This window comes from Ammospiza caudacuta, chromosome 4, assembly GCF_027887145.1.
Source record: "Ammospiza caudacuta isolate bAmmCau1 chromosome 4, bAmmCau1.pri, whole genome shotgun sequence".
Taxonomy (NCBI): Eukaryota; Metazoa; Chordata; class Aves; order Passeriformes; family Passerellidae; genus Ammospiza; species Ammospiza caudacuta.
The window spans coordinates 23,640,509-23,655,661 of NC_080596.1; the positions used below are offsets into that span (position 1 = coordinate 23,640,509).

Consider the following 15,153-nt stretch of genomic DNA (forward strand, 5'->3'; position numbering starts at 1 on the left):
ACAAAACTGGTAAAAATACTTTGAGTGAGAGGTAAAGGAAATCACTGACAGCACAGGACATGATTATTTTTTCTTTAAGATATATAAAAAACCTGCACAAAACAGATTAGGTACAAATGTAAAACACTGTGAAATTTTAAGTAAATACCAACTTTTTAAAATACACATAGCAGAAAAAGCACTGATAATTTTAATTTAGCAAAGCATAAGGGAGCCATCTATATAAACTGATATTCTTTTTGAACATTACATAAGGATATTTATGGTCTGAATTTCTTCATGCTTATCAACACCTAAAACCACATTCCAAACTCAGATATTTTTTCACTAAAAGGGGTGAATCTCAGATTTATCCCAGCAGAGAATTTCAGGGTTCTTTCAATAGGATTAGGCATAGTGATTTTTGCATGCAGATTTTGTTTTGTGAAGGTACATTTTTTACTTTATTTAACTCAGGGGTAGCTTTTTATTACACCTTTTTTCTGCTTTTAGAGAAAAAATGAAAATACTTCAGTAGCATATTTTCATCCACAACACACATGTGGGTAAGTTCAGTAGCTACTTCAAACATGTGGAACTAAACTGACTTATCTCTTCCTTATCCTTTCACTGATAAACTGGCTCCTTCAATCTGACAGTTTTACAGACATTTGCAAGAACATAAAAGAAAATGCAAATAGATCATCTGTCTAGCACCCTTACAGTGAAACCTTATTGTTTATTCAAGGTCCCCAAGGGTCTAAACAAACAGTGTCTCAAGCAATAAAATATTGTTAAAAAACTCTTTGTGCAAGATCCTCATCCTTTTGCATACACACTTACAAAGTGCACTTGGCAATGCACAAGCAGTACATGATAATTTAGTTTGTGAGGAGATGGAGATGAAGCATAAAAAACCCCAGAGCTGAATTAAATAACCATATCTCTTATTTTTCTACAACAGACCTTCCCTACATAAATGCACCAGTGCCCTTGGTGGAAGAGGTATCCAGTAAAATAATGAGCTCATTCCAGGGCTGGAAGTGCACAATGCAAGACTACAATGAAAGGTTTTACAAGCTAATATAAAGGATCTGTTACATAAACACATCTGTAGGCTAAACCAAAACAGATTTTTATCAAACAACGGTGAAAACTTCTCTTAAGAGAAGAAGCTTTAAAACAGTTTTTATACTAACACAGTATCAAGCCATTTCCATGGCACATCATCAGGATCTGAGGTTTTTTAAAGTGTCATTCTGCTTTGGTAACTAGCCTTCAACTACTGTCACCGTTAAGTTGGAATTCTCTTTGAAATAATTACTATAATCCAGTGAATTGCTTGAACAACCCCTGCACTGATGGTAACTCACTTCATGATCATTTTTCTTACTTCAGCTTGTCTCCTGTTAATTTATTTTATTGCATGACTTCAAGTTCATTTTCACCTATGTACAAAAATCAATGAATACCATTCATCTTTGCAAAACAAGCCAACTGCCGCAGAAAATTTACATTTTCCTATGTACTGGACTAGAATTCAGGAGTCACAACTCTGTTTTTACCCGCTGTTACTGCTTTTCCTGGTGTTTCTTACAAGCATTCACTTCCTTTGTCACTTCACCCTTTGACATGGCCTTGTTTACAACTTCACAATTTGGGAACAGCTTGTCCAGAGAAGAAAAAATCCTGTAACTACCTGTGTGTGGCTCAGAGGGAAACCAAGTGAAACTCAAAGAACTTCAAGTAGAAGGGGAGGAGGCAGGCAACAGAAACTGAGTAGAACTTATCAGGATTTTTCTATATTCAGAATGTCAGTAAGGACAAGAGATAATTCATTCCTGCTTCCCTCAGAATTTTTACACCCCCTCTTCATAAAAATCATATTTGAACAACCATTTGGAAACTGAATAGTGAAAGCCTCAAGACTGAATTAAGGGCATTAATAAAACACATGTGAAATCCTTCAAGAACATAAACAGAAACTCAGAGCATCAGAGAAAACAGTGGGAGTGCAAACTGCAAAACATTTTAAAAAATTCTCACCACTTCAGAACACAGTGACTGTTATGGAAACATTTAAAAGGAAAACTGACAAAAAAAAATACAGGCATCCTGCTGGCACGTTCACAATAGCTCAGGCAGCTCTACCAAGTCCTGCCTGTCCAAATATTAGTTTTGTCTTAGCAGTAGCTCTTCCTGAACCCAGCATGTGTAAAACCTCTGCGTCACTTCACACATTCAGCCTGAGAGACAACCCAAGGAAGGAACAACTCCAGTGATTTCACCCTTCTTACATTACTCCTAGCAAAAATGCTCTTTTGTTCAATGCCACCCTTGGTAGTAGGCATTGAATGACTAGCTCAGGGTGGGTCCCCAGGTTTATCTTCTCTGGTCATTTCCAAGATTCCAGCAAACCAACAACCCAAAAAGGCCAGAGTGTCTGAGGCCAAAACATGTTTTTCCCCCCTTTGAAGTATCAGAGGAACAGAGTGAGCTTGGATGGTTCTTTCCAATCCATCAACACTCTGTATTTGATAGGCCAAGATTTGTCACACTCCATGTGATATGGGAGCACCTAAGCATCAAATATCTGAGATGCTCACAACCCATGAGCTACAGTCAGGATGCAAACTCCAGGAGAAAATATTGGGAAGGAGACTGATGAATTCTGAGTACACACAAATGATAATGGAGGCATCTGGAACCACACAGAGTGATATTTCAACACAAATCCTCCCTTGACCAAGCAATTCTGCCATCACATCTACAGGTGGAGGATGATCACATACTATGTAACATTTATTCCCAAACTAAGTACTTCTACACATTACTATTAGAACACTATCACCTGCTATTTAATCCTATTTCAATGTCTACATACCACTTTCACCCCTGTTTTACACTAAATCTGCTCAAATCTTCATCATAAAGCATTGTGTTCATATATTTTACATGCTATATATTATATAAAAATAAATTATCTATATAATTTATGTAAATTATTATTTGTATATATAGTATATAATTATATATGTTATCAATTTTATATGTATCAAACAAATGTATATAAAACTCACTTTAAAAAAACATGAGATGTGGTTTTTAATATAGGAAAAATGTTTAACAGCCTCCATATCAAACATGAATTAGCCCCAAATTTATATTTACTACATAAGCCCCTACCTAATCTCAGCACTTTTTTTAAAAAAAGGTTTAATTTATTTCTTAATTGCAAAAGTTAACAGACTTATAATGAGTGGTGGCTGGAAAAAATGAGAACAATGTAGATTCTCTGTTGCATGAAACTAAAAATTAGTGAAAGAATATGTGATTTGTACTCAGATTAAAATTGTATTAGTTATATTTTTGTTTTATAGGAAGCTTGCTTATTACTACTTCCATCTTGTAATAAAAAACAAATTAAGGCCTTATAGAGAATTTGATTTCAAACTGAAATGTGTACAATTTACATGAGCAACACAAAATGTAAACCACTCCAACTCTGCAAGATTTTTGTTTCCATGCCATGATTTTACAAAGGAAAAAAGAAACTGTCTCATGTTTTAATCTGTTTAAGGCATGATTTCATTTATGCCTTTACTTTTTCTTTTAATTAATTATATTGCCAATCTAAACATGTCTATTTTTAATCCTGATTAGTTTCTTTTTATGCATATCAGTTCAGATTACATGTCCAATTTTTGCCAAAACTTCCAGACATGATGGAAGTCACACAGTTACGAACTGCATTAGTATTGTTTATTGTCTGGATTTCTCATACATTCTACAGGCCCAGGAGCACTTATTTTTTTCCTCTATACATTCCTAAAAGATGACTAAATATGAAAATCAATGTTCATCTGTTTTGTTTTTATTAAAAGCAAGTGAATACCTACTTCAGAAATAGTAATAATTGAGCCTACAATGAAGCCAGGTTAATCAGTCAGACTTTATCAAATTAGGAATTATTTTAAACCATTTTAATGTAGGTGACATTTCACTATTTTTAAAACAGATTAGCTGCTCAGAGCCGATCTTCCCCAAAGAACTATGACATTTCAAAATACAGCTAATTCCACTACTTCAAATATTACTCCTACACTAATATAAGGCTACCTCCTGCAGTTTTGGTGGCAATGGATTGTCCCTTTCACAAAAAGTAAGAACATGCTATATTTCAATAGCTCTTCTTTTCCTTTAAAATGACTGGGACAATACCTTTTTGATTCTCCCAAGAAATGGAATGGGCAGTTGAATTTGAGAACAAATACCTTCCAGACACACAAGTAGAGAGGATACAGTAACAGACCACATTTTTTTCCCCAGTTCTTGCAGTTTGGATGTAAATTCACAAAACCAAGAAGCAAGAAACTCAAACACTGAAAAAACTACCAACAATCAGGCACAGCTTGAGATTTCCTTGATTAAGATCCAAGTCTTCTAAGTCTTGAAGTCTTGAAGTCAAACTTCATGGGCACAAAGATCCTACACAGCCTTGTGATTCAGACATGGCTAAGTGGAAAAGCATGGCTTTGACATATCATTTAAGGTTAAACATCATTTATCTCACACAGAACAACCAGAGAGACCAAGGGTTCAAAGGAACACTTGCTTATAAACAACCTACTCCATTTTGTCCCCACTGAAAAAACTGTCCAAAGCAATTGGTTTAGCATCAACACTGAATCTGACCTCAGGCTAAAGCTATAGGAAACACTTGATTATAATTTCCAGTTCTACTTAGCACTAACACATATACTTGGTCAAACATCCCAGAATTTATAAATAAGCTTACACTTTACTTTACTAATTTGTAATAAAAAATAGTCTTTAGAATACACCATCTTTATACTACATACAAGTTAATACAGTATGATTGCTCTATCAAAACAGTGAGAAATCTTGAAATTAAGACAAATATTCCTCAGACAGTTCCATTTGTTGCAACATTAGGGTTTTTTTCTAATACAGTACTATTTTTGTAATTTTTTCTTTATTTTATTTGTAATCAGAGTGAATGGGGATGGAAATAGAAGCAACAGAAAAAAGTGTTTGCATTAAGGTTGCTTAATTTAACCCTTACTTACCAGGAGATTCTCCTGACAAATCTGGGGCTTGGGCTGAATCTAAAGAAGAAACCACACTGACAGCATTTGTAGGAGCACCAATAGCAGCTGTAGAAGAGGAAATGCTTGATTTCTTCGTTGGTACAACAACACTCCTAGGTGAAGATAAAAAGTTAGTAAATTATACTGTATGTGAAGGCTCACGCTTCCCTGATCCTTTTATATGCATCTAGCACTTGCACTACCATGTCCTGCAAAATTCCTTTGCTTCCCTACTTTATTTTTCAATCATCTTAACCTGAGCACACTTCATTTGTTGATGGTACACTTTTTTTATGCTACACTTTAATATCTCATCTACTTCCACAGAACCTCTGACCAAAAGCACAAAGTTAGAAGATCACCAGGATAAGGGTTCAGCAGCAAGGCTTTTCTTTGCACCTCAGTTTGCCCAAGATTCGGCTTTAAACTTCAGGCAACTATTTACAAAAGATGTGGCAGTATTCAACTTCAAGGTGAATTATCAACTCTGAAGGATGCATTGACAGTCTTCTACTCCAGGTATTCTAATGCAGAACACAAGACTGACTGAAGAAGGTCATACCATAGCTAAAAACATCCTAACACATCTGCAGGCACATACTAATGCTCACACATATCAAAAATACAGCTAAGGCATGAATTAAAGTATATCTTGCCAATCAAGTTTTATTTATATAACAAATCAAAACATTCCTTGGAGTTAAGAGAGAACCTCCATATTTTATACAAGCTAAATGTCAGGCCTTATAGTCAGCATTAAAGACTACATCAGAGGAAAAGACACAAAGTGACAAGTTAGGCATGGAAATTTATCTGACACGTTACAAAGACACATATTTATGCTATACCAATTTCAATTAAATTGTAGTACTTCATTCCAAATACCTAAAAGGCCTTGTTAAGCATACGTTAAAGGCATTTTTAATTGCAAGTTAGCTCCATAAACATGCAAAACTCCAGCTAATGAGGTAAAGAGTACAGCTGATATATAATGTACTCCCACTGCAGCTCTTACTTTTAATTACCTGGTGTTAACCATAAGCTGAAGATCTTCAACATTCAATTTATTTAATCACATCTTTTGTTGACAGTAATACAACTACACACTGAAAGTATTCCCTTAATAGCTTTAAAATATTCATTTTCTAAATAAAGTAACTCAGAAACTTGACCTAAATTCAGGCGTGAGAACAACCAAAGAAGTTCTTTCAAATATTTCTAAAACAGTTCTTGCTGGAATGGGGAAAGGAGGACTGCATTTGAGTTCCTTCTTCAGTCACAGGATGTCAAAGGATGTCACAGAAGCTAGCCCACGTTACAGATTAAATCAGCCCTCCTCAATGGCCAGAGTAGGCAGGCACCATACTTGGAGGCAGTACATGTCATATCATTATAGGGGTGACTGCTAATGTTAACTAGTCACTAAAAAAATAGAAGCAACAACACCTGAGCCCCAAGTCAAATATTGTGCCCAAACCATGAATTTTGCTCGTATGTTCATGTCTGTTTCCCTGAAACATGAACAATGGGCTAAGAAATAGGTCATATATTTAGAGTGCTTTTAAAATTGTTGTCACATTACCAATTAATTTTGCACCATGCAGGTAAAAGAAGAGGGTCTCTCACTCAAGATTCTGTGACATTCACTGCCTGGGAATTGCTCCTACTGTTCCATATAACACATACAAACCCCTGGAAGAGGTTAGGAAATGAATACAAGTTTACAGAGTACAAATGCACCCACGTACAGTAAACTTTGGGACATTTTTCCAATCTTCACAATTCAGCACTGAAGCCCAGGTATATTCCTTTTAAGTCCTTTCACTGTACAGATATCCAATGCAACAAATACTAATCAATAATATTAAACCTAAAAATTTATAACTTCTCATGTGTCTATTCAGGTGGACTCCATAAGACCTTGGTGCATGATCTGGAAAATTTCTTTGCACACCAAGTTACAGAAATAATCATCCTTTTGCTGTAAAGTAATATAGACACAATTATATTGGATATAATATATTTGATTTAGGAGAATGTTTAGCGACAAATTTTGGTGCACATATAGGTTGTGTCTGTTCAAAAACATATAATTCATGTAAATAATTTTTAATTGGAAAACATCAAATAACCTTGAGGGTAAAAGTAAGTCCTTTAGAGGAGCTTTCTGTTTCCTGGGCAAATAGTCAATCAGAATTCTCTCAAAAACATCAAATCAGAGTGGGTGTGTCCTCTGAATGCCTATGAATGTTCTGGTTTTACTCTCTGACTCTACTAAGAGCCCCAGGAACTACAAAACAGGTGGTATTTAAGTCATAAAGAACACACCAGAACCACACCTTAAAAAAAAAAAAAAGACATACATGGCATAATTTTGACCAAATTCAATATTAGAAAAGACCTATTACAGATGAAAATCAAGAAATGAACATGCTGGAAGCACCGAGAAGGAGTTTTAGAAGAGCTTCAGCACTACTAAAAGCAGCTCCTCACAGGGCAAGTGACAGCTCTGGAACTGCACAGGAGCAAGGATGCCGGGCCTGAAGCAGGGATGGCTGTGTGCAGACAGAGCTGTTTCCTTAGCAGTGCCCATCTGCAACCAGCAATGAGGGCAGGCAAAAGAAACCCCAGCTCCCACAGCCTTCTGGCACAACGGTACTGATTATCATTCCTTCCTGAAAACTCCTCCTGACCTTGGGTGTGCTGAAGGGGAGCTGCACTGAGAGAGTAGTTTCAGCAAGTTGTCAGAGTCTCTACTGCTACCCAAGGAGAGGTGCATTCAAGCAAAGGAACTAAGGAACTAAGACTTTTTTGAGGTTTTCCCCCTGAACTGCAACAGACAGCAGTAAATGACCAGAACAGTCCCTTCTGCCTTTTCAGATCTTTTGTCTATCTCCTCACCTTCCAAACTGTACATGTTTGGGAATATATGTATAGTTGCTACTCTAACTTTCAGGAACTCACTTTGCATGAAGTATTCTAAAAAGTATACTAAAAGTATACTAAAGTAGTACTTTAGTATACTAAAAAAGGAGCTATATTCTAACACCCACTTCCAGTATAATTTTCAGCATCTAGCAATGGCATTCACTACAAGAAACATACTCAGATTACCAGCACCAGAAATCTGGCACTTATTCTATTCACAGCTGTAAAGAAGAACTGCTGCTTTTATTATTTTTTTAATTACCCAATATCATTCCTCTTGCTTTGATTCAAGGGATAAAAATGAATGACTACAAGTATCAGACTTTGAAATGTAAGAGAATGTGCTACCTCATAAACAGGACACAGGGAAATGCCTGAGTATTCCAGTATCACTGCATGCTTCAAACAAGAGACACCAACTCTCACAAATCTTTCTGAGAGATACACATTAGTTACTATACCCCACTGAAACAGAGCCTCTAGCTTTTACCTAAAGAATAAGACTTCAACAAATCTACTTCATAAATTCAACAGCAAAAAGGTCCTGTTGGACTTTGTACCCTTAAAAGAGAAGAGAGGCTTTGAACATCTCACCATAGAGCTCAGACTACTTCTGAACAGAATTGATTATAGATAGTGATCTGGAACAGTCAACTGAAATTATTGCTCTTTTTGCGCCAAAATAAAATAAACAGTATGTCTGCTGGAGGAAAGAAGGTCCCTTGCAAAAGCTGTGTCAATCTGATGCACACAGCCAAAAGAAGTGCTGGATACTGTTTAAAAGCATGATGCAAGAAAACCTCAAATTGTGAATTTTCCTGGTCTTCTGGTCAGTTGCCATGGCCTTCTGATGCAAAAATCCTTGAAGGAGGCCAAGAAGCACAAACAAAAACACCCAAGTATCCTGACATACTGACTTTCTAGCAGTGCACTGCCGCAGCACTGGTAATGTAACATTTATTGCCAGGGATGTCTTCACTTTCAACAGGGCAACTGACCAATGTTACAGCTGCAGGATTTGCTTTAGGAGTTTCCACTTCCAGGCCTTCCTCAAAGGTATGAAAGTACAGCTCAGCAATCACGTACAGATATTCATATTTACCACATACTGGAAAAACAAACTGAGAATTTTGAAGCATAAACATTGGTCATGTTTCTTTATTTGCATTCTGAAATTCCTACATTTTTCCTTCCTCGATATTTTCTTTGAATATTTAGGTGGAATTGCAAATGTGTTCCGAAGAAATATTTTCCCATTAGCTACCAGTGTTCCTTTGTGTCCTTCCTTTGAAAGATTATTTAAATATTAAAATAAAATAAATGAATGTAACTGGCATAAACAATGCAAGACGGTGGAAAATTGAGTTTAAATACTGTAGCAAATAAACTACATAGAAAACATGAAGTGTTCAGCATATTATTAAATCAAGTAAATTTGTCAGAACTGTCTTAAAAATTAATGTGCTTTCAACTTCCCTTAAATAATAGGGCACTTGCTTTTAAAGAGTACACAGATAAGACAGTCCTTTTTCTGTTGCTAAACTGATAAGTGTTTTCTGAAAAAAGTTAATTGCTACACATATGAAAAATATTCATCAACAAGCTGCTTTATATTCTATTTCCTCAGATCTACAAAAATAATATATTTTACAAAACATCTGTAATCATGATTAATTTTATCAGAATATGCATATTAAGCAACCTCACACAGGGGCAAAGAGGCTTCACGTGGAAAAAAAGTTATCAATACATTTTACTCCTTAACATTCACATGAATTAAATTCTATTTCTGGGTTACACTTGTATATTAAAACATCCATTATATTGAGTTTCAGCTACAGGATAAATAAAATTTTAGAAGTACACTCCTCTTGCAAGGAGACCTCAAGCACCACGGTAAGAACAACACTTAAGCTGCCTCATTTACATGACTATATTAGATTTTGCCTGTTTTCATTTAAAATCAAATATTTAAGGTTTAAAATAAGAATTTACAGCAGGGGAACCGATAAACATAGGCCAGACATAGTGAGAAGCAGCCACCATAAATACATCTTAGCCAGAAGGTCAGTGTATTATTAGTCCCAATTATGCTGAAGTGTAAGAAGTCTTGTGTTGCAGACAATTATTCACTGCTGAATGAGCACAGAGCACTGGGCTGAACACTGACTTCCATCACAGACAAAGGCTTACGCAATAATGATCTATTCTGCCAAATTCCATAAGGATTTACTTATTGAACCCTTCCCTGGTTTCAGTTCACTGACTCCTCTGTTTCAATATAAAGATAGAAAATACCTACAGCTCCTAAAATTTTAGCATTTTCCCAAGTATTTATTTGCATTAAGTTGGCAAGTCCCCATTTCATTTTAAATATATTTCAAGTATACAGATTTTCCTTGGGTGCAAGTCAAATATTCCTAACACGACATGAGGCAGCCCAAACTGATGACCTCACTGTTATTTAAAAATAGTTGCAAGAGCTCTGATTCCTCTTGACATACAAGAATTTATACAGATTTAATTCTTAGTTTGTTTTGGTTTTTTTAGCACTGAAAAGCAATGCAGGTGACAGTTTGTCTGTACCATAGGATAATGATTTTAATTCAAAACCAAAAGAAAAAAGCCTTGTTCCAGGCTACCAAAACGATGGCCACTGCAAGACTCCTGTGCAAAGAGCAAAAGACCAATAAAGAGGATCAGAGACTTATTTTTACCTCTATTTTGTGAGCCAGGAAGGCAGCCTGCCATGTCAGTGTCCTTCTATGGGCTCTGCTGTCTGTGGATAATACCCATTTGTCTTATGTCTCCCTTGAAATATCCAAGGAGAAAGGAAGAACAAGAGACTCTCGAAACCATGAGAGATCAGAGAATGCAGGGAGGGGAAGAGAAGATATGATAGAAAGAATACAATCAATTTTGCAATAGAACTTTAAAATCAGCATGGCAGGGAGAAGACTTTAAATGGTTTGCCTCTTTGGTCCCTGCAGAATGCAAATTGCTGGTGTGCTGAAAGAGCTGAGCTTTCCATCACAGCACATGTGCCTTTATCTAAAGATTCCCCATTCTCATATTCTGTCTCCACCAACACTTGGCAAATTTAATCTTGTCTAAAAATAGTTTACTCTTTTTGCATTAAAGACCCAAATCAAGGAAGTCTAAGATGTATCCATTCCATATAAAAAGGGACTTGGATGAAATCTAACTGAAATTACCACAACCAACTACTACAAAGGCATATGCACACCCCTGACTGACAAATGAGTAAACACAGGCTAAGCCAAACTAAGCAGCTTACAGACAATGTTCCAAAAAGAAAAACAGGGTTATTAACATATCTGTCCTGCAAGTTGCAGCACAGCTGCAGATTTAAGCTCTATGGTACAAGATCATGATTTAAGAACCTATATTCCTCTGAACCCTCAGCATCAGCCTCCCATAATGACATGGTTATTGAATGTTTCCACAAAGAGCAGCAGAAGCCAGGAGACTGAGGTTTTATTTTAAAGCATACAGTAAAAATGGCAAGTGATAGGTTATGGGTTTTATTAGACTAACTGAAGAGAAATGTCATCTCTCTTTTTATCCCAAGCTTTGGTTATTTTTATTTCCATTTTATTTGAAATTGCTTGCATTAGTCCCTTCCTCTTTTCCTACACTATTACTACTAAATAAGAAAACTGCTGGTTTAGGACACACTGAAATTGGAACATTAATTCATGTCCCTGTGGATCTTGGGAAAAAGCCAATGCAAGTCTTGAACTTTATCATGATAAACCCCTGGCACCCACTAATCACAAGATTGTATCTTCCCATAAGATAAGGGGTGGATTTTTGGCATGGGAATGAACACATACACCTAGCTGTTTCCAAAGGCTTGCAACCTGGCAGCCTTTCAGTAAGGTTTCACTCACATAGCTGTTACTGTATACTCTCCAGCTATGGCTGGGAAGTTGATAATCCTTAAGATATGAGGAGAGTTTTGATTTCTGACACAGCATTCCTGAGATAAATGCAGGATCAGAGAGATGCTTTGAAATTCCCAGAGATATCCCACTGGTAAACTGCTACATGGGAACAACTTTTAACAAAGTGCCTTTAAAAAAAGAAGAAAAAAAAATTCACAGAATTTTTGTTTGCCATCAAACAATATATTAAATGTAAACCAGACACAGAAAAGAAGAGAGCATCCCAAAGTCTGTTTTCCCAAAAAATAAATTTCACAATGTAACTTAGCATTTTTACCTATCACAGAGATGACATCTATTATTTCCAACTCCATCCCACTTTTTTATAAAAAGTGTTTTTTTTATTCCTAGCACAATTCCTTCCTGCTGTGGTACCTAGGTGTCATTTCAGAGCATAAACTTGTATTTTAAGTAGTCTCACTACATAAAGTCACCTTCAAGTGGCCATGAAACTTGCCTTTCCATTTAACTTTTAATGTTTCACACGCAGTTATTTTCTCTTTTTAACTTTAGCTAATAACATGCTGACAAAGTATTTTATACTACTTCATGATATTTTTCTCATGTGTTTAGCCCCACCTACTAAACAAAAAATCTTTGGAAAGTAATGCCCACAAGTTATCACTGTGGAGCAGCCCAGACAGCTACACAAACCCCACAAAACTCTGCTCTTCTGCTCAGAAGCACAGTGCTGTCCACTGCTTCAACCCACACACCCTCTTCATTCCCCTGCATATGTTCCTTCATCAGACCACCTTGTTTTGAGTAGCAGGGCAGTAATTTGGCATCAAGGTTAAGTGAAAGAATGTTAAGAGTTGTTACAAATGACTGGCACTTTGGAGGTGGAAACAGAAGTGTCCATTGGGCAGTGGAGAAGTAAAAGGGCAGAGTAGCAAGTAATTCAACTTTTTAGTAACTTGATTTACAAAACACACCACAACTTAAGGGAGTTTTTTGGTTATTTTTTGAGTGACTTTGTAACTATAAAGGAAGAAGAACACAGAAATGCAAATGATAGACAGGATGCTATCAATGCCCAGTATTTCATTAGTGTACATGTTATCAAATTAAATTTACAGCTTCCTCCAATAAGGTTTTGTAGGTGTAACCTACCTATGTCAGCCATCAGGGCTGCAAGTGCCCAATTACTTCCTGTCTAGTTAACCTCCTGTACACCAATTCAAATCAGCACAAGCACCACAAACCTTTGGTGTCCACAACAGCTAAAAAATAATTCATAAATGCAATAGTCACTTCTGTACCAGACCTCCAAACAAATGTTATTCGGGTGGCTGAAACCACGCAGCAACTAATACCAGGATTTTCAAAAGAAAAAAACATTATCAGAGACTAAAACATTTTATTATCAACTGCCCACTTGTAGCAAAGAGCAACAAGAGGCCTTGAAGAGGAAGTGCTAAAAGAACTTGGGCAGCAGTGGGGAGAGAGGTGTGGCAAGTTCTAACTCAGTGTACCCCTTCTATCAATGTCCCCCTCTGCCTCCATCCTCCTCCTGCTCCCAGAAAAAGTCCTGCTGTTCAGTATCACAAGGAGAACACAGTATTTACTCTGAGACAAGAGCCCAAATGCTGGCACACCCCATCTGCGTCTCATCTGGCCAGACAGCAGTGTCTCTTCCCCCACAGTGATAGGGCAGCCAGTGTGAGTGGAGCAGACAGGCAGTGACACCCTCTCATGGGGCAGCTGGGATTGTGAACAAGGCAGACACAGACTGCACACACATCAGAGCCAGAGGAAGCTCAGGAATCAGCAGAGGATCAGATACTGGTATGGTAACAAGGGATCCCCTTGCACCAGACTGACTGCAGGATTCCTGGAAATAACCAAGGCTTTCCTCGATGCAGGAATGCAAGTGTTACAGGATTCTTTCTTTTTTTGTTTTCTTTGCAGTTGTTGGGAATCCTGAAAAGGTAAAAGGCACTAAGTCTAGTAAAAGATAGTTTGGTTTACTATGCTTGGGAAAAGATAAAGGCTAATCAGACTGAGACACAAGGAACACCAAAATTATTATCAGGAAAGAGTGACTTCATTCTAAAAGCAAAAAAAAGCAGGGATTCTCCTTTTTGAATCCACTACAGCATTTGTGTACTAAGAAATACAGAAATTTATTACAATGAAACAAAAAGCTGTTACAACAAAGCAAATCTAGCAGTTTAGGGATAATAGCTACCCAACAAATAATGAAAGAGTTAAAGTAGCTACACCTTTAGCAGCAGAAGGCAGAACACACATCTGTTTTCCTAAATGAATATGGGAATATTCTCTAGGTAGAAGGACACCTAGATGATTACTCCATTAGTTTTGAACCATTTGTAACTACTAGCAAGCCAGTATTCTTTTGCAGGCCCACAATAACAGAGACTAGATACATCATTGTGATGAATACACCTGCTGATCTACGTATCATAATCTTAAACTATTTAATGTCTGTTTTGCTTCTTCAGTTCTTTAAAGCCAACTAAATATGCACAGCAGTCCTCATCTGCTACTGCTACACTTAGAAGTTCTGGTGAAGTGTTGGTTTTCCTGTTCTTTACAAATACCTTTAGTAAAATCAAACTTTTAACTATTTCAGATGTTACATTACCTGTCAAAGGAATGGAACTGCACAGGCTGCTCAGCAGCTCCATCACCAAGAACTCCAAGGAAGGTTGGCGGCAGAAGAGCAGCATCCACTGCAGTGCCATCAGCTGGCGTGCTCACCAGGCTTCTCAAGATATCCTTCACATTGACATTTTTTGCAGCTGGCACAGAAGCCACAGATTTACTCTCTTCAATTCCTGTCTCACTTCCGCCCTCCTGAGATTTATTGACCTCTAATGAGAGGGTGCACAGGACTTCACTGACTGCATCTGGGCCTGCACTAACACCCAGAGGTCCTGCTTCAGCAGCACCACTCGAACTGTTTGTTTGTGCTGCAGCTGCTTCCTCCCCAAGACCAGAATCCCTTCTTTGCATAGATGCTGTATTTTCTGAATCTTCAGTAGAGGCTGAAGCACCAAGAGCAGCAGATGGCTTTTCCACAACTGTTCATATCAAAAGAAGAGAAAACACATTTTAAGGTCACTATTAACGGAGAAGCATTCACAACATTGGTCCTAAAGATTTCTAAAGCATTTTAAGCCAAGTTATTTCTTTTGGCAAAG

At 37.0% G+C, this 15,153-nt stretch overlaps 1 protein-coding gene across 1 annotated transcript in view; it reads right to left on the reverse strand.

Annotated features, from left to right (window-relative positions):
* Positions 1-15,153, reverse strand: part of LRBA (LPS responsive beige-like anchor protein) — a 370,657-nt gene that overhangs the window by 273,831 nt on the left and 81,673 nt on the right. The window contains exons 30-31 of the mRNA XM_058804238.1: positions 14,595-15,033; positions 5,070-5,203 (exon numbers count right to left, since the gene is read on the reverse strand). Of these exons, the coding sequence (XP_058660221.1) occupies positions 5,070-5,203; positions 14,595-15,033 (573 nt within the window). The remainder of the gene's footprint in view (positions 1-5,069; positions 5,204-14,594; positions 15,034-15,153) is intronic.